The sequence below is a fragment of the Bufo gargarizans genome, chromosome 3 (assembly GCF_014858855.1).
Source record: "Bufo gargarizans isolate SCDJY-AF-19 chromosome 3, ASM1485885v1, whole genome shotgun sequence".
Classification (NCBI taxonomy): domain Eukaryota; kingdom Metazoa; phylum Chordata; class Amphibia; order Anura; family Bufonidae; genus Bufo; species Bufo gargarizans.
Genome location: NC_058082.1, coordinates 61747557 through 61771965, shown reverse-complemented (window position 1 = coordinate 61771965; position 24409 = coordinate 61747557). Strand labels below are relative to the sequence as shown.

The 24409-nt window shown below is 43.7% G+C and overlaps 1 protein-coding gene across 2 annotated transcripts in view; it reads left to right on the top strand.

Annotated features, from left to right (window-relative positions):
• The window catches only part of AGAP2 (ArfGAP with GTPase domain, ankyrin repeat and PH domain 2), a 362929-nt gene that overhangs the window by 248305 nt on the left and 90215 nt on the right, over positions 1–24409 (top strand). For both annotated transcript variants that reach the window (XM_044284829.1, XM_044284830.1), the window contains exon 3: positions 3590–3677. In XM_044284829.1, coding sequence (XP_044140764.1) covers positions 3590–3677 — 88 coding nt within the window. The remainder of the gene's footprint in view (positions 1–3589; positions 3678–24409) is intronic.

Genomic DNA, 24409 nt, shown 5'->3' with positions numbered 1-24409 from the left:
CTTCTCTGCAGAACATCTCAAGCTTCATCAGGTTGGATGGGGACTGTTGGTGGACAGCTATTTTTAGGTTTATCCAGAGATGTTTCATTGGGTTGAAGTCAGGGCTCTGGCTGGGCCACTGAAGAACATTCACAGAGTCCCTAAGCCACTCCTGTGCTGTATTGGCTGTGGGCTTCAGGCCATTGTCTTGTTGGAAGGGACAGTGGGCCCCGTCTGAGGTCCAAAGCATGGATTGGGATTTCATTAAGGAGTAACTAAACTTTTTTAAAAACTTTATTAAAAAATGTTGGAACTGTCCTAAAAAGAATTTTTGTAATATATTTTTTATTAATGTATTTTGCTTTTTAATAGAGAAATAGCCATCTGAGCTTGTCTTCTCCCAATTACTACATTTTTACACTGCTGACATGCCAGCGGTGTATGTGTTTACGGATTCCACTGAAGTGTGGAATGGGGCAGCAGCGAGTGCTGTTTATGAATCGCTGCTCCTACCTGTGCCTCTTAATCTTAGCTAAATCCTGGCACAGCACTTAATGATGCGCTATGCCAGGATTTAGCTGAGCCTACTCCATGCACTTGAAGGCTCTGAATAGCAGCACATCGTTAGAGAAGAGCTTTCAAGTGAGTGGGGGCGAGCTCAAACAGGAGCTCAGCTAAATCCTGCCATAGTGCATCGGTAAGTGCCATGCCAGAATTTAGCTAAGATCAGGGGGTACAGGCAGGAGCAGCGATCCGTACACAGAGCTTGCTGCCGCTCCATTCCACAGTACAGTGGAATCCGTATACACCTACACAGCAGACATATCACTGCTGTGTTTGTTTTGTGCCGGTGACGTACTGGGCTTCGCATCACTATACTAAGCCCAAGAGTGAGCCCAGTGACATCACCGACACACATGGGTGGTCTATAGCTCTGCTTGAGGCTGTTTTGGAGGTGGTTGCCATGCTAAGTTGCATAGTACCCGCCTCCAACTCCAGATTGTTGGAGTTCTGCAGTGATGGTTGACTTTCTGAAAGTTTCTCCCATCTGCACACAGGATCTTTGGAGCACAGCCAGAGTTTTCAATCGGTTCTTGGTCACCTCTCTTAACAAGGTCCTTTTCCCTTGATTACTTTTTTTTTTGTAGGACAGCTAGCTCTAGCAAGAGTCCTGGTTGTTCTAAGCTTTTTCCTTTTAAGAATTCTGAAGGCCACAGTGCCCTTGGGAACTTTCAGTGCAGCAGAAATAGTTTTTTCCCTTCTCCAGACCTGTACCTCCAAACAATCCTGTCTATGAGCTCTAAAGGTAGTTCTTTCCTCCCCATGGCTTTATGTTTTCTCTGATATATATTGCCAGCTGTAAGACCTTATATAGACAGAGGTGTATCTTTCCAAATCAAGTCCAATCAACTGAATGCACCATAGATGGACTCAAATCAAGGTGTAGAAACATCTCAAAGATGATTACGAAAAAAGTGAGCTCTGAGAGCTGACATTTTAAGTGTTATAGCGAAGGGTCTGAATACTTATGTATATGTGAAATTTTAGTTTTTCCTTTTTAATACATTGGCAAACATTTCTACAATTTTGTTTTCTCTTTGTCATTATGGGTATTGAGTGCAGATTGATGGGGGAAATGTGATTTTTTATTTTTTCATTTTAGCACAAGGCCGAAACATAACCAAATGTGAAAAAAGTGAAATGGTCTGAAGACTTTCCGAATGCATTGTACATTAAGGAATCATGCACATGGTCATATTATGACTTCATACAACCTGTGAGTTTTACAGAGTCCTAATCAAATGCCCATACGAGTGTATGGAGGCATACAATACCTCTGTATTTCTCCATTTGAATTCAGAGGTTTTTTGTTGGGTTTCCTCCGAATCTGAGAGAAAACAAAACTGTGCTTTACTGGGTACCATTTTTTGGAACTTTTGCACTTCTTTTAGAACAGGCTTGTCTGTGTCCAGTGACTAATTACACAGTGCACTGTGTTGCCATCTCTAAGAGCCACATATATTAGTAAAATTAGGTTTTCTAAACCGTGTGGCACTTGATGAAATGGAGAGGTGGCCATGCGACTACCTTCATTTTAGCTTATTGGAGTGTTCAAAGGTGCTCTTTAACAACTACAATGGAGAGAGACACACTGGAATGCAAACTCGGGAGAACGGGACCCTAATTTCCACATAGGTAGGAGTCCGAGGTAGAACTGGCACCTATTAGACATTTATAACATATAATGTATGCCTTAAATGATACATGGCCCTCAGATCAGAAAAAGTAGCACATCCCTGCTCTGGATAATATTTTCTCCATAGTTTGGTGCTGTGCAGAATGCCACATGGCTGTTCTCTATAGCGCCATAGTACAGAGATCCAGGGGCACGGTGTGCTACAGTACAACATTCTGCTTACTGTTTAGCTATGTGCCTCAGGCCAAATGTGGTGTTGCGTTCATAACTTTTATAGGTCTGAGGTTATGGTTGTTTTCCAGCGTTACAGCATCAGTTATTGTGAATATTATATTGAAAATGTATCTTTACCCAGACAAAATAATTAGGTTCATAGATCTTGCATACTATATAAAATATACCGCACACATTCTTCAGATCTTGGCCAGGTCACAGGACTGCAATTATTTGTAGTTATCCTTACACAGATCCTTCTAAAATTATGTTCTGCTGCCTGATCACAAGCAATGTTACTAATTGACATAATCTATCAAAATAATATTCATAAACATTGTAGAACTAAGATTAAGTCAAGGAGACGTCTAGGGCCACATGTAGCTAATGCCGGATTTAAAACCCAAAATACCTGGTCATAGGATTGTGAAAGGGTCATTATACACATGTGCAAAAACACTGATGATAAGATCATAACCAGTTGCTTCTTAAGTATTGTATTTCTATGTGATGATTATGGATTATTAGAACATGGTGGCTATGAGATAATGTGAGGAAGAATCAGATGATTCAATTACATTCAATTGTAGAGATAGTACACTTATGGTGAAAGCTAGCCATACACCTTAGGGGTATGTAGGCCAAACCCACTGATTTTGGCAGAGCCAGCTAACCATCTAATATATATGGGGGCCTCTCGACTTTCTACTAATGACAGATGTTGGAGGAGATAAGAATTGGACATGTTGGGTTTCTAAAGGCCCAATCGTTTTGTTCTTAGGGAGATAAGTAGCATCTAGAGGTGTCTGGCAAATGCTTCCTTTCCTTCCTAAAGATGCATGAGTAGAGCATGCATGCATGGGGAATTGGAAGTGACAACTGTCTTAAGTGTGTGGCAGGCTTAACACCTGATTTGGAAGAGCAATATCTCCTAGAACTTCATTTAAAGAAGATCCTTCAACCAACCACTTTCTATATGGGTAAAAAAATGACTATATATGAAACTTTGTACGCTGGGTAAAAAGCCTCAATGAAGCACCAAAGGGTCTTCAGGAAGTGCCTCCATCTTCTAAAATCTTCATTAAAATATGGTTGATTTTACCAGGCTCACTTTAGATGGTCAGTCTTAAACAATCATACCAACATTCATTCTGTCATAAGCTTTGTCTTTAATACCATACTTTTTTTTCTCCTCTATAGGGTGTTGTGGGTAACATTAAAAGTGGTAAATCAGCCCTTGTACACCGATTTGTTACAGGATCCTACCTGGCAATAGAAGCACCAGAAAGTAAGTTGTACTTACTCTGTATACCTTTAGTATAGCTACTGTCCATATATCTTTATATTCAGGCTACTGAACCTGATTGACATTTTGTGTGTAGCCTCAGACTTTTGGTCAAGGAACTATAGATCCATAGAAGCTACAAATTTGTATTGTACAATTAGTGTATTAAACGGTAGCCTGAAGCATACAGTAGGTATTCCCTGTAGATACAAAAGCTAGAAATATTGTGTCTTGACGGTCAAGCAGACTGTGCACTGGAATAAGGGTAAATGAATAGGGAAGTCTTTTATTGTGTTTGTATGAGGTGTTTTAGTATGGAAGCCATAATATAAACCTCATTGTGGCCTTTGGATTCATACTGTCCCTCTGTATACCTCCAGTTTCATACAGAGGCATTCTCATATCTGCTGTATTCCTTATGACATACTCCGTTAGATGCACAAACATTGCCAACTGCTTTATGTACATAGAGCCAAAGGGACTCATACCGCCATATAAGTCTGCATACGGCTCTGTGGTTTATGCATGATACGCCATTGCTGTGTGCCATGAGTGTGCCAACATTTGCTGCTTTTCAATTCTCTTACCACTTTTCAAAAGTGTTGAGAAAAGGGACAGGGCTTAGCAGGAGGGTTACGGCCCAACAGACTGTCTATCATTTACATGGGATGCCGCTCATAGATTTGAATTTCTGGTGCACAAACTGACGGGAGAGGCCCCAAATTTATTAAGAGGCTTGTGCCTTTTAAATAAATTTGTGCCATTTTGTGTCAATGGACTAAGACTGGCATATGTAACAGTCTTAGTATATCTCCCCTAATGTGTTCTAATTGAGAAATGTACTTAAAGGCGTTCTCCCATGATGAATGTAGAAAATAAAAATCAGACTTCATCTAGTACATGACAATCTCTTTCTAACAAAGCTAAAACCAGTCCTGTACCCTCTCCTGGATCACATCATACCTTACAGACTGGACATTTAGCGTCCCCCACTCTCGTACCACCTACTCATCTCATTCCCTTTCTGTTGGTGTCCCGCTAGGCTCTGTCCTAGGACCCCTGCTTTTCTCTATCTACATTTTCGGCCTGGGACAGCTCATAGAGTCCCATGGCTTTCAGTATCACTTTTATGCTAACGACACACAAATCTACCTCTGGTCCAGACATCACCACCTTACTATCCAAAATCCAACAACGCCTATCTTCCATATCCTCCTCCTTCTTCTTCTCTCGCTTTCTAAAACTTAACATGGATAAAACAGAATTCATCATCTTTCCCCCATCTTGCCCACCCTCCCCAACAGACCTATCTATCACGATCAATGGCTGCAAGCTCTCCCCAGTCAACCAAGTCCGCTGCCTTGGAGTGACCTTGGATACTGCTCTCTATTTCCGACTGCACATCCAAGTTATTTCCACCACCTGCCGCCTCCAACTCAAAAACATCTCCTGCATCCGTGCTTTCCTCGACTTTAAGTCTGCGAAAATGCTTGTACATGCCCTCATCATCTCCCACCTAGATTACTGCAACATTCTCCTCTGTGGCCTTCCATCTAGCACTCGTGTACCCCACCAATCTATTCTCAACTCTGCTGCTCAACTAATCCACCTCTCACTCTGTAACTCCTCTGCCTCTCCCCTCTGCCAATCCCTTCACTGGCTCCCTATTGCTCACCAAATTCAGTTCAAAATACTAACAAATATATACAAGGCTGTCCACAACCTGTCCCCTTCCTACATCTCTGAGCTACTTTCCCGATACATTCCCACACGTAATCTCAGATCCTCACAAGACCTCCTTCTCTCCTTTCCTCTTATCACCTCTTCTTACAACCGCCTCCCGTGCGTCCTCCACACTCTGGAACTCGCTACCCCAACATATCAGACTCTCACCTACAGTGGAATCCTTCAAAAGAAACCTGAAAACCCACCTCTTCAGACAAGCCTACAACCAGTGACCCTGCTGCCTCTATACCGCCATGACCAGCTTCACCCTCACCTACTGTGTCATTCTCCCATACCATGTAGTTTGTAAGCCTCACGGGCAGGGCCCTCTCTCCTTCTGTACCAGTTTGTAACCTGTCTTGTTTATGCTTAGTGCAGTTGTCTGTGTTATGTATGTATACCTCTTCTCATATGTACAGCGCTATGGAATGAATGGTGCTTTAATAATAAATAATCTATACTAATAAAAGCCCTGTGTACGTGGTGTCCATGCGTGTGTGCCGATTTGTTAAGTGCGCATGCGCGGCGCACAAACCAATCAGCACACACACACAGCAGGGACCGCCCAAAGCACCGCGCCGCCGGCCAATAAAAACACGGCGCATCATATGCAGCCCTGACAGCCCATAGCAGCGCAGCCGTCCAATCAAAGTCGCCGTCCGAACCGCCCACAATTGCGGCAGCCAATAAACACACAGCGCACCACACCACACGCTATACGGACCGCCCACAGCATGGAGCCGTCCAGCACACACTCCACACACACAGCAGGGTGCGTGTGTGCCGATTATATACCATTGGATCGGAGTTTTCTCCAATCCGATGGTATATTTTAACTTGAAGCGTCCCCATCACCATGGGAACGCCTCTATGTTAGAATATACCATCGGATTTGAGTTAGATGTGAAAACTCAGATCCGACAGTATATTCTAACACAGAGGCGTTCCCATAGTGATGGGGACGCTTCAAGTTAGAATATACTAAGAACTGTGTACATAACTGCCCCCTGCTGCCTGGCAGCATCCGATCTCTTACAGGGGGCTGTGATCCGCACCTGAGGGGTTAATTGTGCGAATCATAGCCCCCTGTAAGAGATCAGGTGCTGCCAGGCAGCAGGGACCAGACCCCCCTCCCTCCCCAGTTTTAAATTCATTGGTGGCCAGTGCGGCCCCCCTCCCTCCCTCCCCAGTATTAAATTCATTGGTGGCCAGTGCGGCCCCCCCTCCCCAGTATTAAATTCATTGGTGATCAGTGCAGCCCCCCCCCGGCCCCCCCTCCCCTGTATTAAAATCATTGGTGGCCAGTGCCAGGGGGGGGGGGGGGCCGCACTGGCCACCAATGAATTTAATACTGGGGAGGGAGGCCGCACTGGCCACCAATGCTTTTAATACTGAGGAGGGAGGGGGGGCCGCACTGGCCACCAATGCCTTTAATACTGGGGAGGGAGGGGGGGCCACACTGGCCACCAATGCTTTTAATACTGGGGAGGAGGAGGGGGGGCAGCGCACTGGCCACCAATGCTTTTAATACTGGGGAAGGAGGGGGGGGGCGCACTGTCTACCAATGCTTTTAATACTGGGGAGGGGGGGCGGCGCACTGGCTACCAATGCTTTTAATACTGGGGAGGGAGGGGGGTGCACTGGCCACCAATGCTTTTAATACTGGGGAGGGAGGGAGGGGGGGGCGCACTGGCCACCAATGCTTTTAATACTGGGGAGGGGGGGAGGGCCGCACTGGCCACCAATGCTTTTAATACTGGGAAGGGAGGGAGGGGGGCCGCACTGGCCACCAATGCTTTTAATACTGGGGAGGGAGGGGGGGCGTACTGGCCCCCAATGCTTTTAATACTGGGGAGGGAGGGGGGGCGCACTGGCCACCAATGCTTTTAATACTGAGGAGGGAGGGGGCCGCACTGGCCACCAATGCTTTTAATACTGGGGAGGGACGGAGGGGGGCCGCACTAGCCACCAATGCTTTTAATACTGGGGAGGGAGGGAGGGGGGCCACACTGGCCACCAATGCTTTTAATACTGGGGAGAGAGGGGGGGCCGCACTGGCCACCAATGCTTTTAATACTGGGGAGGGAGGGGGGGGGGCCGCACTGGCCACCAATGCTTTTAATACTGGGGAGGGAGGGGGGCCGCACTGGCCACCAATGCTTTTAATACTGGGGAGGGAGGGGGGGCCCCTGTAAGAGATCGGGTGCTGCCAGGCAGCAGGGGGCAGTTATGTACACAAAATTGAATAGAAAAGGACTGGGCACACCTAGGATATTGGGTCATTCACTTTATTTAAATACAATTAAGATATATATAACACTATAACAGTAAAAACAATATTGGGAGATTCAATAATAGCACAGCAAAGATGATTAGGATCTTGTATCACCTATGGTAAAAGGTGTACAATGTTGCCAGGGACAGACACACTCCCTAAATGGAGTAAAAGGTAAAAGATAAAGGTAAAGGGTAATAGGGCTACCACTTATAGCTGGAGTAGATGTGACATAAGTTAGTTATAGCAGCATAGTTTATAGCAAATAAACAAATATAGCAGCATAATTCGTTAAAAAAGCATAAATTAATATCTGAATATAGCATAATTTGTAGCAGCAGTAGTATTAACAGATTATAGGAATGGCCCAAATTCTTGAGAAACAAGCAATTAAAATATAAGTCCCCAAGGTGTACCGTTAAATAGAGGACTAATTCTGAGGTGGTCTTTCAGAATAAGGTTTTCCTAAACTAGAGTTTTCCAAGTGTCCTCAATATTGAATAATAATATTGGATCCTCTGGTCGGACCTTTGTAGGACAGTGTATATTCTAGACGGCAGAGTCACGCTATATCGCTGACCTAGCGGCGTCCCGCTTACGGTCAGTATTGAAGCATATAACAGTATCGCCGGCTTTTTGAATAGAAACAGTCTTACCGGTGTTAGGAGCTTCTAGCGTCCGATGTTAAGTGTTTCTGCCGTCCAAAAAGAACTTGCTCAGGTCCCCTCCTTCAATCGAGCAGGTAACGTGTCCACAGCGTTGTTTGCTCACTCCACGTGAGACCGCTTGTTCGAATGTGGATTCCGTCTGTTTTTCACCTGTCGAGCAGAGTTCCAAAATGGCTTTGACACTATTCCTTAGTGTGGTCGCTGTGGTGCACTCACATATGTTCGGGGGGTCTGAACAGACGAGTTTCGGGGTTGGGGTATCCCCTTCCTCAGTGGACACAGTTATGTACACAGTTCTTAGTATATTCTACCTTGAGGTGTCCCCATCACCATGGGAATGCCTCTGTGTTAGAATATACTGTCGTATCTGAGTTTTCACGATAGCGAAAACTCAGATCTGAAAAAGCTGTTATGCAGACGGATCCGCACTGAACGGATACTATCGTTTGCATTTATAGGTGCGGATCCGTCTGTGCAGACGGATCCGCACCTAGTGCAGGTGAAAGTCAATGGGGGACGGATCCGTTTACAATTGCATAACAGTGCGTCATCCACAGATCCCCCATAACAGTGTCATCCACAGATCCCCCCATAACAGTGCCATCCACAGGTCCCCCATAACAGCGCCATCCACAGATCCCCCCATAACAGTGTCATCCACAGATCACCCATAACAGTGCCATCCACAGATCCCCCATAACTGTGCCATCCACAGATCCCCCATAGCAGTGCCATCCACAGATTCCCCCCATAGCAGTGTCATCCACAGATTCCCCATAACATACCATTCACAGATACCCCCATAACAGTGTCATCCACAGATACCCCCATAACAGTGCCATCCACAGAGCCCCCCATAACAGTGCCATCCACAGATACCCCATAACAGTACCATTCACAGATACCCCTATAACAGTGTGCCATCCAGAAATCCCCCATAACAGTGTCATACAAAGCTCCCCCCATAACAGTGCCATCCACAGATCCCCCTATAACAGTGCCATCCACAGATCCCCCTATAACAGTGCCATCCACAGATCCCCCATAACAGTGCCATCCACAGATCCCCCCATAACAGTGCCATCCACAGATCCCCCATAACAGTGCCATCCATAGATCCCCCATAACAGTGTGCTATCCACAGATACCCTCCATAACAGTGCCATTCACAGATCCCCCATAACAGTGCCATCCACAGATTCCCCCATAACAGTACCATTCACAGATGTCCCCATAACAGTGCAATCCACAGATGCCCCATAACAGTGTCATCCACAGATCCCCCATAACAGTGCCATCCACAGATCCCCCCATAACAGTGCCATCCACAGATCCCCCATAACAGTACCATTCACAGATACCCCATAACAGTGTGCCATCCACAGATCCCCCATAACAGTGTCATCCACAGATCCCCCATAACAGTGCCATCCACAGATCCCCCATAACAGTGCCATCCACAGATCCCCCATAACAGTGCCATCCACAGATCCCCCATAACAGTGCCATCCACAGATCCCCCATAACAGTGCCATCCACAGATTCCCCCCATAACAGTACCATTCACAGATGCCCCCATAGCAGTGCCATCCACAGATCCCCCATAACAGTGTCATCTACAGATCCCTCCCATAACAGTGCCATCCACAGATCCCCCATCACAGTGCCAGCACTACTGTTCTAGTGCCCGTTATTGTAACGGGCTTAATGTTTAGTAATAATAATAATAATAGATCCATAGATCTCCTTAGCCAATGCTTCAATTGCCCAGATGTATTTATATTAAGCTGGCAGCTCAGAGGGGTGTGTCCTTTCTTGCCAAAAAAACAAATCATTTTGTCATTTTACATTTTGTAGGACAGTGTCTTAATGTCCCTAAGTAGTGTTGAGCGAATCGAAGTATCTGAAGTGGACTTTGATCCGAAATTCACAAAGCCAAATTTCCTTGTGCTTCATGGTAACAAATCAGATTTCCTTGAAATGGTGTAAAAAACAACAACATACTCACCTCATCCGTTTGAGGGTGAAGAGGCTGCCGCAGCCATCTTGATTGAAGATCCCGAATTAAATCTCACGTGTGGTGATGTATGACGTCACCACACCAGCCAGAGTAATGACATCCTCATGAACCGCGCGACTTTTCGCATGGGATCTTCAATCAAAATCGGCGGCCTCTTTGCGGTCAAACGAATGAGGTTAGTATCATATATTTTTTTTTAACCCCTGATAAGCCTCCATTCTTACATCAGGTGACGCGATCAGCGATGAACGTGGCATCTGAGGGGTTCAATGATGGGGGGGGGGGGGTCATTGCGCCCACTACTTACAAAGAATTGCACTTCATTTCGAAGTAATTCACAACAAATTGAATTTGTTTGTGAAATTCGGTGAAGCAGCCGGATAGAAGTTTTCATAACTTCGCTCATCCCTATCCATAAGCCAAAAATTTTTATCTACATACTGCCAAGGCTATGATCATACACCATTCAGCCTATTAAAAGCATAGCATGAGCCCATTATGAGTATTCCCTAGAACAGGGATGGCCAACCTGTGGCTCTCCAGCTATTGCAAAACTACAACTCCCAGCATGCCCAGACTGCACTACAGCTATCAGCCTACAGCAGGACATGGGAATTGTACAGTCTTGATAAAAAGTTTAAGACCACTTGAATAATGGCAAAAAATCTTATTTAGCATGGCTGGATTTTAACATGGTTCTAAGAAGAGCTTCAACATGCAACAAGAAGAAATGGGAGTGAGACAAAACATTTCTTGAGCATTCAATTTAATGAAAACAACGAATAAACTGAAACAGGCTGTTTTTCAGCTGATCAAAAGTTTAGGACCACACCTCCAAAAAAAAACTAAACCCCCCCCAAAACAGAAATCCAACTTCCAAACATGAACTCAGTAATGAGTAGCTCCGCCGTTATTGTTTATCACTTCAAAAATGAGTTTCGGCATGCTTGATGCAAGCGTTTTCATGACATTTCTCAAAGTGGTGAAGACGGCCGCACGAAGGCCATCTACTGTCTGGAACTGTTGTCCTTTTTTGTAAACTTCCCTTGCCATCCATCCCCAAAGGTTCTCAATTGTATTTAGATCAGGGGAACACGCAGGATGGGCCAAAAGAGTGATGTTATTCTCCTGGAAGAAGTCCCTTGTCCTGCGGGCATTGTGTACTGTAGCGTTGTCCTGTTGAAAAACCTAGTCGTTACCACACAGACGTGGGCCCTCAGTCATGAGGAATGCTCTCTGCAACATCTGGACATAGCCAGCAGCTGTTTGACGCCCCTGCACTTCCTGAAGCTCCATTGTTCCACTGAAGGAAAAAGCACCCCAGACCATTATGGTGACCCCTCCACTGTGGCGCGTAGAAAACATCTCAGGTAGGATCTGCTTGTCATGCCAGTAATGTTGGAAACCATCAGGACCATCAAGGTTACATTTTTTCTCATCAGAGAATAAAACTTTCTTCCACCTTTGAATGTCCCATGTTTGGTGCTCTCTTGCAAAGTCCAAACGAGTTCTGTGGCGTTCAAGGAGACGAGGTCTTTGTTTTTTAAGCCCTTCAGTCTCAGATGCCGTCTGATGGTTATGGGGCTGTAGTCAGCACTAGTAAGGACCTTAATTTGGGTCGAGGATCGTCCAGTGTCTTGACGGACAGCCAATTGGATCCTCCGGCTCAGTGCTGATGAAATTTTTTGGGTCTCTTCCACTTTACTTTTTTGTTCCATAACCCTCAGGATCATTTAAGAATTTAAGAAATTCCAAATGACTGTCTTACTGCGTCCCACCTCAGCAGCGATGGCGCGCTGTGAGAGACCCTGCTTATGCAGTTCAACAACCTAACCACGTTCAAAAAGGGAGAGGTTTTTTGCCTTTGCCATCACAATGTGTGACTACCTGACAGGAAATGACAATGAATTCACATCTTTGCACAGATTTGGCCTTTTAAAGGCATGTGGTCCGAAACGTTTGATCAGCTGAGAAACAACCTGTTTCAGTTTATTCGTTGTTTTCATTAAATTGAATGCTCCAAAAATGTTTTGTCTCACTCCCATTTCTTCTTGTTACATGTTGAAGTTCTACTTGGAACCTTGTTAAGATCCAGCCATGCTAAATATGATTTTTTTGCCATTTTTCAAGTGGTCTTAAACTTTTGATCAGGACTGTAGTTTCACAACAGCTGGAGAGCCGCAGGTTGGCCAGCCCTGCCCTAGAGCAACCCGTGGTGACAACTTAGGTTATAGAAGACCGGGGAGCATGGAGCTGTAGTATATATATGCAGTGCTGCCCATAATTATTCATAACCCTGGCAAATTTTGACTTAAAGTTACTTTTATTCAACCATCAAGTAATTTTTTTTTGACGGGAAATGACATAGGTGTCTCCCCAAAGATAATAAGACGATGTACAAGAGACATTATTGTGGAAAAAAAAAACATTTCTCAGCTTTTATTTACATTTGAGCAAAAAGTGTCCATTCCAAAATTATTCCTACCCTTCTCAATAATCAATAGAAAAGCCTTTATTGCCTATAACAGCAATCAAACGTTTCCTATAATTGCAGACCAGCTTTTTGCATGTCTACACAGGTATTTTTGCCCATTCATCTTTAGCTATGAGCTCCAAATCTTTCAGGTTTGAGGGTCTTCTTGCGATCACCCTGATCTTTAGCTCCCTCCACAGATTCTCAATTGGATTCAAGTCTGGACTCTGGCTGGGCCACTCTAAAACGTTAATGTTGTTGTCTGCTAACCATTTCTTCACCACTTTTGCTGTGTGTTTTGGGTCATTGTCATGCTGAAATGTCCACTGGTGCCCAAGGCCAAGTTTCTCTGCAGACTGTCTGATGTTGTCGTTGAGAATCCTCATGTATTGCTCTTTTTTCATGGTGCCGTTGATTAGGTTCCCTGGTCCTTTGGCTGAAAAACACCCCCAAAGCATTAGGTTCCCACCACCATGTTTGACAGTGGGGATGGTGTTCTTTGGGTTGAAGGCTTCTCCTTTTTTACGGCAAATGAAGGAAACATCATTGTGACCAAACAATTCATTTTTTGTTTCATCTGACCATAACACAGAAGACCAGAAGTCTTGTCCAGATGAGAATTTTGCAAAGGCCAAGTGAGCTTTTGTGTGCCTTATCTGGAGAAGTGGCATCCTCCTTGGTCTGCATTGTGCAGTGTCCGTTGGATTGTCTGCCTTGAGACATTGCCACCAGCAGAGCCCAGATTCACCAGGATGGCCTTGGAAGTGATCCTTGGATTCTTTTTCACCTCTCTAACGATCCTCCTGGCCAGCACATGTGTCACTTTTGGCTTCCGACCACGTCCTCTGAGATTTTCCACAGTGCGGAACATCTTGTATTTTTTAATAATACTTTTCACTGTAGCCACTGGAACTTGAAAACATTTAGAAAAGGCCTTGTAGCCCTTTCCTAACTTGTGAGCTGCCACAATGCGTAGCCGCAGGTCCTCACTGAGCTCCTTTTTTCTTAGCCATGACTGTCCACAAACCAACTGCAGAGAGCTGCTGTTTTTCACCTGTTGAGTTGATTAAAACAGCTGTTCCCAATTAATCAGGGTAATTAGGATGCTTTCGAACAGCTTGGACTATTTGGAATGGTATAGAAATTTAGATTTTCCCACAGACTGTGACAGTTTGTGAGGGTTTGAATAATTTTGGACTGGACACTTTTTGCTCAAATGTAAATAAAAGCTGAGAAATAGTTTTTTTTCCACAATAATGCCTCTTGTACATCGTCTTATTATCGTTTGGGAGACACCTATGTCATTTCCCGTCAAAAAATTACTTGCTGGTTGAATAAAAGTAACTTTAAGTCAAAATTTGCCAGGGGTATGAATAATTATGGGCAGCACTGTAAATATATTTCAGGCATACATTCAGTCCTATGGCAGGTGAGCCCGTTTTTACATGAGCAAATCCTTTTGCTATCTAGCTCGGTAATTTCCCATTTTCTATATAAGCCACCCACTCACACACGCTGATGGATTCTTTGTGTGCCATTGCTTCAAGTAGCAAAAGGGATTGTGTTTTTGTCAGCATGAAAAAAAATTGCTTTTGTAAAGCCATAAAAGAACATCTCTTACGCAGAACATTAGAAACGAAGGAATTAATAAAAGTAAATTAATTTCATCTGCGTAGGCTCCCAGCATGAGAAATTCTATACCGTTGCTAAAGCTTTACAAGTTTGTTGCATTCTACTCCATTAAAGGGAACCGGTCACCATGAACATGCAGTGCATCCTGCAGGCGGCATGTTAGAGAGGAGGAGGAGCGGAGCAGATTGATATATCATGTTATGAGGAAAAATTCTGTATAACTTGCAATTTATATATTTAAAACTTGGCTCTTTTTATGCTTAGGAGTCATGTGGGAGGAGCCGCTCGGTGACAATTACAGAGTAGGACACAAGTTCTACTGAATCTTTTCTCATACTATATACCAATCTGCTCAGCTCCTCCTGCTCTATAACATGCTGCCTGCCTTACACTGTATTTTTATGGTTACAGGCTCCCTTTCAGTACAGTGTGAATGTGAAATGCCCCTCAGCATATTACATATTATCCTCCAAGTATTGTCTGATTGGTTGCTGCTTTGTTAATATCTTTTCGAGTCTAGATCCAGTGATGACTACTGATGAGCGGCAGGGGCTATATTCGAATTTGCGATATTTCACTAATATTTTGTAGAATATTAGTCATATATTCACAAATTTGTAGAATTCAAGATTATTGAATGCGAAAAATCGGCAATGTAAAAATCGCGTAATGTGATTTCGTAACACAAAATACAGGCGTGGGTCACTTTGGCTGCATTATTCAAACTGGTATAAGTTTCCTGAGACTGGAGAAAATGGTTGGCATGGCAGAACATTAGAATAGCTTTATCTGCAGAAAGAGTCAAGTGCTCCAATATATTCGCGACTGGGCTAATCAGCAGTGATTAGAATATTTTTTTCGCACTGCGTGCAACTTCCCATTTTAACAGGTCTGACTACAGATTACTGATTGGTGCACTAAGTATTGTTGTGAACTTGACATTGCTTCCTTCTCATTGGCCCACAAGCAAAAAGCGGGAATCATGTGTTCAGATGGAAAAAAAAATCCAAATATTGGATATAACGAATATATAGCACTATATTCTAAATATTCGCAAATTGTCAAAGTGGCGATGTTCACAAATAATATTTCATGCTCAACACTACTGATGACCTATCCTCAGGGTAGGTAATCAATATCAGATCGTAGGGATCTGACACCTGGGTCCCCGGCCGATCAGCTGATTGAAGGGAAGGCCGCACTCCATGCCAGCGCAGCCTTCCCTTCATTGCCGTGAGCAGGTGTAACTACAAGCCGTTCTATTCACTTCAAGTGTAGAGGAACGAGACCTCCCATAGAAGTGAATGGGACAGCTTCTGGTAATTACACTGCTCACCAATGTGCTGTAGACAGCGAGCTGGTAAACAATGAAGGGAAGGCTGTGATCACAGGGGAAAACCCCTTTAAGAGTGAATGTCAAGGTAACAGACTCCCTTTAAATCCACAAGGTCTGTATATAAACTCCATCATGAATGATCTACATCATATTCCGATCCAGTAAGTGATCTTACTGCTATGAACACTCTCATCATATTAGGCACCTACTACAATACTTTACTGTCCTTGAAAATGAACCTGTTAAAAGTTTTTGAAATGTTCATCCTTTGGGGGAAAAATATAAATGATAATTAGTTACAATTAAAATTCCTCTTGTTGAACTGCCTCTGCGACATTAGTCCATGGTGGTCCTTGACTATTAAGCTGTTAGCTCTGTCACTCCATTTTCGCAATGTCTTCGCACTTTAGACTAATTAGAGGATAATTATGACAAACAGCGACATGACAGCATTAATTGTACAAGCCTGCCTTGCTCTTGGAGAAATGGTGTCTCTTCAGTAAACTTAAATGGTAACTCTGAATAGAGATGCCGAGCTCCATGTATTGCATGTGAACCTCTCCATAGCTGGCTGAGATAACTCCTAATGGAACATACTGGACCATAGAACATTGCTGAGTGATTCTTCAACAGTTACCTCAGCTACCAGCAATTGGTTTCAGTGGTATAATGTATGTATGCAGCTAGCCCTGGAGGAGCCAGAGCAGAGGACAAGGGTGGTAGTGGCCCTAATGATGTGTTGTGTTCTGTGTACTCCCTCAGGCCATTGCTCCTTGGGGATCGGTGCAGTGGAAATGTAATTTTGAAGAATGAGGCCGAAAGCAAATGTATTTTTTTTATATGTATTGTATGTAAGAGTATGTATTTTATTAAGTGCAAAGTATACCTTAAGGTACAATCAGTATCAGCAGACTCAAAGTGCATTTTTCTGGCACTAGTAAGGAATATAGTTGCAGGTTGGATGACTTGTATTAGCGCTGGTAATTTGTGCTAACCTGGTAGTAGTCTGAGTGATGGGTGTCTTAGCCGTAGTCCTTCACCTCACAGCAGTGTCTTTAATGCAGGTCTTCAGCTGGTCACTCTGCTGTCTGACTTCTCAAGGATTTACTTAAAGACTTTATTTTAGTTGTTCTCTCTGGAGAACCTCTAACAGGAGCAGGAGCTCAGCAGTGTGCTTCCTCTCCTATCTGTGTCTGTCAGGAAGCAGGACCAGCCCACTTCTACCAAGAGGGGAGGAATAGGGTAGTTAGCCTTGTTCCTTGTCAATCTTTGCCAACTATTCCTTACTGGTAGTAATGGCCAAACAACTATATACAATAATTGCAGATACCCCCAGGTCTGGGGTAGTGCACATAAGCAGCTTGGATTAGTTTATACAAGTCACTGCCTTAGCCTCTGGTTAACCCTACCACCTGTAGCCCTGCCTGCGCCTAAACTGATGGCACTAGCCCTTTTACTTGTACAACCATAGTTCACACCAGCACGTTTGTGTACAATAGATGAAAATGGACTGGGAAATTGACAAGGTATTTTATAAAGTGAATGTCATGCTTCATCATGGGGCCTCTGCCACTCCAGAGAGAAGGATTCCGACAAAGTCTGAACGTATGTCTGACAAGAAAAATGCATATTTAAGAAAAAAATATATAATTATGATGAGACATTCCCTAAAAATGGATAAGAAATACTATTCTCGTATAGCAGCCCGGTCAATCATTCCAAGATATTGTCCATACAGTAGCTCTAGCTATTGACTAGTGGGAATGAGATCAGTTATCTTTCTACATATGTAAAGCATAGCACCGGATGACAACGAAACAAATAGGTTTTTCCCATACTTGGTATAGCCGGAGACAGCACTGACCTGCTAATATAGAACAGCTATAAAGATGCAGAGCTTAGTTTGCCGTCGTTCTCCCTTTCTCCCTCTTTCTTCCACATTTATTCCCTCCCCAGTGTCTGTGTTCATCCCTCCTCCATGTTTGTTTTAACGTGTGGTAAAGGTAATAACATTTTCATTAGGATAAAAAAAAAAAAATTATGGTGAAGACCCACACAGAAAACTGCATAAATGAGTTGCTTTTAATGAGGGTTCCCAGCAGGGGTCGTAACTAGAACTGACTGGGCCCCACAGCAAATTTTTGTGCAGGGCCCCTCCCCAACTTAGTGGACGCACTCATACAGGCACTCACCACATACATTGACGCACTTGTACACGCACTCACCACATACATGGACGCACTCATACACGCACTCACCACATACATGGACACACTCATACACGCACTCACCACATACATGGACGCACTCATACAGGCACTCACCTCATACATGGACGCACTCACCACATACATGGACGCACTCATACAGGCACTCACCACATACATTGACGCACTTGTACACGCACTCACCACATACATGGACGCACTCATACACGCACTCACCACATACATGGACACACTCATACACGCACTCACCACATACATGGACGCACTCATACAGGCACTCACCTCATACATGGACGCACTCACCACATACATGGACGCACTCATACAGGCACTCACCACATACATGGACGCACTCATACAGGCACTCACCACATACATGGACGCACTCATACAGGCACTCACCACATACATGGACGCACTCATCAGGCACTCACCACATACATGGACGCACTCATACACGCACTCACCACATACATGGACGCACTCATACACGCACTCACCACATACATAGACGCACTCATACAGGCACTCACCACATACATGGACGCACTCATAAACGCACTCACCACATTCAGGGACGCACTCATACACGCACTCACCACATACACGGACGCACTCATACAGGCACTCACCTCATACATGGACGCACTCATACAGGCACTCACCTCATACATGGACGCACTCATACAGGCACTCACCTCATACATGGACGCACTCATAAACGCACTCACCACATACATGGACACACACACAAATGAACATACAAGTAGTTATACACCTATTTAAGCTGGTGTGAACAGTTCTTAACCCAAAGGTGGGCAAACTTTTTGACTCGTGGGCCACAATGGGTTCATATATTGGACCCGGGGGCCGGACCAAGAGTAGATGGATGGCGCGTTTGTGTGAATTAATATAAACTAAATGTAAATTTTGTAACATTAAAGGTTTAGTTTAATTCAAGGTAGGAAAGAATAAATAGAGTTATTGTACAAAACTTTTATGCAATGTATTTCTTTCATAACATAGTATGTATAACTCACCTTCCATTTTGGTCTCCCTTTTTTGCTAAGGCATCAAAGTCTGGAGTTAGCGTTGTTGTTGCAATTCGCAGAATAGATACTGTGCCAGTATATAGGGCCCCCATAGTGCCCCCCATATTGGTTGGATGCAGCCACAGGAAGTCCCAGGGATGGCCCCTTGTTTTAGTCAGGTCCAAATTGACAAAATGGTAGGTCAACACAAGTACGTAGATGCAGCCAGCAGGGGCAACAGAAGGTTGGTGGCCGTCAGGAGGGCTCAGGCACCCTCTAGGCATTGACTCACCAGGAAATTTCCTTGTAGGGTCTATGGCCAGTCTACCCCTGGGAAGTGTTACATCCAAATTGAAAAATGCATGGGGAAGATGTACATGAGGTAAGCAAGTACAAGCAAGTCTGTTAAAAACGTTGGTAATCAGAGTACATGACAATACATTTCTAGCAAAGCTAGAACCAGCCCTGTACCTCACATGGATCCAGAGATCTCCCCATTCATTGCTCCAATTGCTCTGCTAGATTCTCTTCAGCCTGGTTTCTCGGGGGGCATGTCCTTTCTGCTTCTGCTCTCTCCCTGTAGCTGCCACAGCTTCTAAGAGAACATATGGCTGGTGGCAGTTGAAGATTTAAACTGAGTACGTCTGACCAGCTCAGTGAGACGGACCAAAAAAGGAAAAGGGCAAACAGCAGGTGGCGCTACACAGCTACATTTTATTGGATAACTCGCTTGTTATACAATATTTTTAATTACAAGCAATTACAAAAGTATTTAGATCTGGGTGCTGGTTTGAAAAATGCTTGTGACAACCCCTTTAAATATTCCATTCCAAGCAGTTCCATTAAAGCCCTATGTCTGCCTCACCTTACCGCTTCTTAGACCTCATTACATGATTTTTAATGTTTTCTATTATTGTGTATGTTACTTTGTCTTCATTGAAAATAGTCTAAGAAAAATAATGTCAGAAAAATAATGTCAAGTTAAAACACAGTTTTGGATAGGGACCCTGAGCAAATCCCCGTAGAGCAGTGACACAGTTTCCTCTGCGGTGCTTAACTGACTTTGTGATTACTTTGTGAAAAATGCTTAATTGAAAGATTTAAAGGTGATTAATAAACATCCATTCTGACAAGTCATTTCTGGAAGGTAATAAAATTCTGTACTGACGGTGCAGCTGTGCCCTCAATCTTTATACTGGCACTTTATGGCCTTGCTATTGAGCAGGGCTGATTATCATGATTTATTCATGAGTTGGATGGTATCTGTCTGTGACTGTGTGTACCGGCAGGCAAGGCCTGGGCCGTCATAGATGACAGATCCAGCAGCCAGACTCGGACCCGAGTGTCTGTCATCCATTACAGCCCAGACCTGATCTCCCAGCCTGTGCTCTCCCCAGCAGCAATGTCATGACACCTGGTGAACTGAACAGGAAAGGGTACAAGCAGGGGTTTATGCCCCAGCCTGAGCCTAGCATAATGTGCTCTGCTGATCGGTGGAACAGGGCTAGGTGAATATTACCTTTTTTTCTTTTACAAGGGCTTCACTACTAAGAGGGACACTGATGGGGCAACACTACTATGCATGGGCAATAAGGGAGCATAACTATTGTGTGGCTGGTAAGTGCGGAGGCACAAAGGGGGCATAACTACTATGTGGGGAACTAAGGGAGCATTCCTACTATACAGTAAACTAGTCTTGACTCATCCTCCTGTCCAGCGATAGTAGGTGTTTTATTTTCATATTCGACATGCAGGAAACTACTTGCCTAGGTGTGTGCTTGTTTGTGTGTGTGTGTGGGGGGGGGGGGGTTGTTCAAAAATTTGCTGTGGGTCCCATCCCCTGTGGTGGTTTCCATAACATTAGGGCGTATAACAGCTCTGTAAGCCTCTGATTTGTGTAGAGCTGTCACATGCACTCTTCTATGGGGCCCTATTGTATGCCTCTGATTTTATACAAAGGCAAAGATTATTTCTAATGGATTCCATCAGATGCTATATAAGGTTGTGTTTCACCACATTTAGGGTGAATGTTCAGCTTATGCAATGGGAGTTATGTGTCAGATCTGTAAAGGTCATTATACCTGCCCACATCCGGCGGGCAGGTATACTATGGGGAACAAATAGATGATGCATACTGTACCTTATATAGATAACATATGCCACTGTATATAGTATACCGTGCCACACATCAGTACAAGGCTCTGTTCATATTATCAGGCTAAATTTGGCACATGTACTATGGAGTATGTCATCCATCGGCCCCCATGACAAAAAAAATGCATAATTCATGGTGGCCAACCACAAACTTTCAAAATCTTTGCTGGGTAGGTTTTTCACATTTTGTTATGTTGCTGCCTTGTGCTAAACCCCCCCCCCTCCCCCCCCCCCCCCCCCCAAAAAAAAAAAATCTTTTTCCCCATCAATCTGCAATCAATACCCCATAATGACAAAATGAAAAAGAACAATGACCATCTTTACTAATTTATCGAAAAGGAAAAACTAGAATCTCAGAGACCTTTAGCTGTTTTTTTTAAGTTTCAGGTGGGATTTCTTGTGTCTTGTAATTGCGAGAAGCTTCTTTCTGGCCACTTTGCCATAAATCCCAAATTGGTGGAGTGCTGCATTAATGGTTGACCTTGTGGAAGTTTCTCCCATCTGCACACAGGATCTTTGGAGCGAAGCCAGAATGACCATTGGGTTCTTGGTCACCTCTCTTATCAAGGCCCTTCTCCCCCGATTACTTAGTTGGTTTTGTGGCCACTTCTAGGAAGAGTCCTGGTTGTTCCAAACTTCTTCCATTGAAGAATATGGATGCCATGGTGCTCTTGGGGATTTTCAGTGGAGCAGAATTTTTTTTTTACCCTTCTCCAGATCTGCGCCTCCACACAATCCTGTCTCTGAGCTCTACAGGCATTTTTCTTCCTCCTCATGGCTTGTTTTTTCCTCTGATATGCATTGTTAGCTGTGAGACTTTATATAGACAGGGTTGTATCTTTCCAATTCATTTCCAATCAACCAAATGTATCACAGGTGGACTGCAGTCAAGGTGTAGAAACGTCTCAAAGATGATCAAGAGAAACGTGAGGTCTGAAAATGTATATCCAAGTGAAATTTTAGTTTTTACTTTTTATTAAACTAGCAAAAATGTAAGAATTATTTCAGAATGATGGGGAAAACTAGATTTTTTATTTTTTTATTTTAGCACAAGCCCCAACATAACAAAAATGTAAAGTCAAAGGTTCTGCAAAAGTTTGGGCACCCTTGGTCAAAATTGCTGTTACTGTGAACAGTTAAGCAAGTTGATGACATGATCTCCAAAAGGCACAATGTTAAAGATGACACATTCCCTTTGTATTTTTAACAAAAACTTTTTTTTTTTTCATCTTTTACATTTTCAAAATAACAAAAAAAGGAAAAGGGCCCAAAGCAATTACTACCTATTAGCACCCCCTTTGGCAAGTATCACAGCTTGTAAATTATTTTTCTTTTGTAGCAAGTCAAGAGTCTTTCAATTCTTGTTTGATGGATTTTCATCCATTCTTCCTTGCAAAAGTCTTCCAGTTCTGTGAGATTCCGGGGCCATCTTGCATGCACTGCTCTTTGAGGTCTATCCACAGTTTTTTCGATGATGTTCATGGTTAAAGCTTCAGCTTCCACCTTTTGTGGTAGTCTATTTTCGATTTTGAGGTGTGTTTAGGATCATTAATTATCCATTTGTAGAAGCCATCCTCTTTTCAACTTAATTTTTATTTTTACAGTTGTTGTTATGTTTGTTTTGATCCACCCCATGCTTAATGGTTTGAGAGATGTTCTTTTCTTGAAATGATATGCCCATTTTTCTCCAAATCTTTGCTCAGTGTGGCCACAGAGTTCTATTTTAACCTCATCGGTCCACAGGACTTGTTTCCAAAATGCATCAGACTTGGTAAGATGTTCTTTTGCAAACTTCTGAGAATGAATTTTGCTGTGAGGACGTAGGAGAGGTTTTCTTCTGATGATTCTTCCATGAAGGCCATATTTATGCATAGACCTGGCTGTGGGAAGAGTGACTGAGCATGTGTAACTAGCAGCTCACAGCTCAGTAGATGTGGACGTGCACATTGCTATACACTTAGAACACCAGGAGGCTCCATACTGTGTAAGTAATGTCACAATTCTTCACTCTGTCATTTTTTGACAGCATGTAAATGGCAAATATGCTTAATGTTTTATGATCTGTAAAATGAACATGACATCTAAAGGTGAGACAACCACTTTAACTAATACGATATAATTGTTTGATCTATATATAAAAGTGGACCTTTCCAATAAATATGTTGAATGCAATGGTAGATTCAGACATTTTTGTATTGTGGCTCTGGAGTCACAAAAATTTAGCTTCTGGGGATTCAGGAGGGTTGATTTGAATAGAAACTCCAAAATAGTTGTAGATAACTGTCTACTTTCACATTCGCGTTTGGTGCGGATCCGTCATGGATCTGCACAGACGGATCCGTTCAGATAATACAACTGTCTGCATCCGTTCAGAACGGATCCGTTTGTATTATCTTTAACATAGCCAAGACGGATCCGTCTTGATCACCATTGAAAGTCAATGGAGGACGGATCCGTTTTCTATTGTGGCAGATTGTGTCATAGAAAACGGATCCGTCCCCATTGACTTACATTGTGTGCCAGGACGGATCAGTTTGGCTCAGTTTCGTGAAGCAGAGTTTTGGTGTCCGCCTTCAGAGCGGAATGGAGACGGAAAGGAGGCAAACTGATGCATTCTGAGCAGATCCTTTTTCATTCAGAATCCATTAGGGCAAAACTGATCAGTTTTGGACCGCTTGTGAGAGCCCTGAATAGATCTCAAAAATGGAAAGCCAAAACGCCAGTGTGAAACTAGCCTTATAGCTGGACTCAAGTCTGTTTTCAAGCTCACTAAGGCTAGGTTCCCATCTGCGGCTGTCTTCTCTGGCAGGCTGTTCCAACATAGAACAGCCTGCTGGAGTTCTCCGGATCTGGCATTGCTGGATACTGCTGCTTGCCTGACAGACCCATTGACCATAATGGGGTCTGGCAGAGATCTGGCAGCTACCAGGCAAATATGCTGGTAATCGGTTCTTGTAATCGGTCCTAGTTCTGGGTTAAAACCTCCATTTTCCTCTCCCTTGCAGGTAGGATTGAAATTGCAAAAGGTAGGAGCGGTTTTCCAGGAGTAGGATATACCCATACCTAGATACCTACTCTGTTGCTGCAGCGCTCACCGCTGAATTATGGGGGTGCCAGGAGTCAGATGATATTCATGACCCTTCCTTTAATTATAGTGGGTTCAGCGGTCAAACTTCAGCGGAACCTAGGGCCA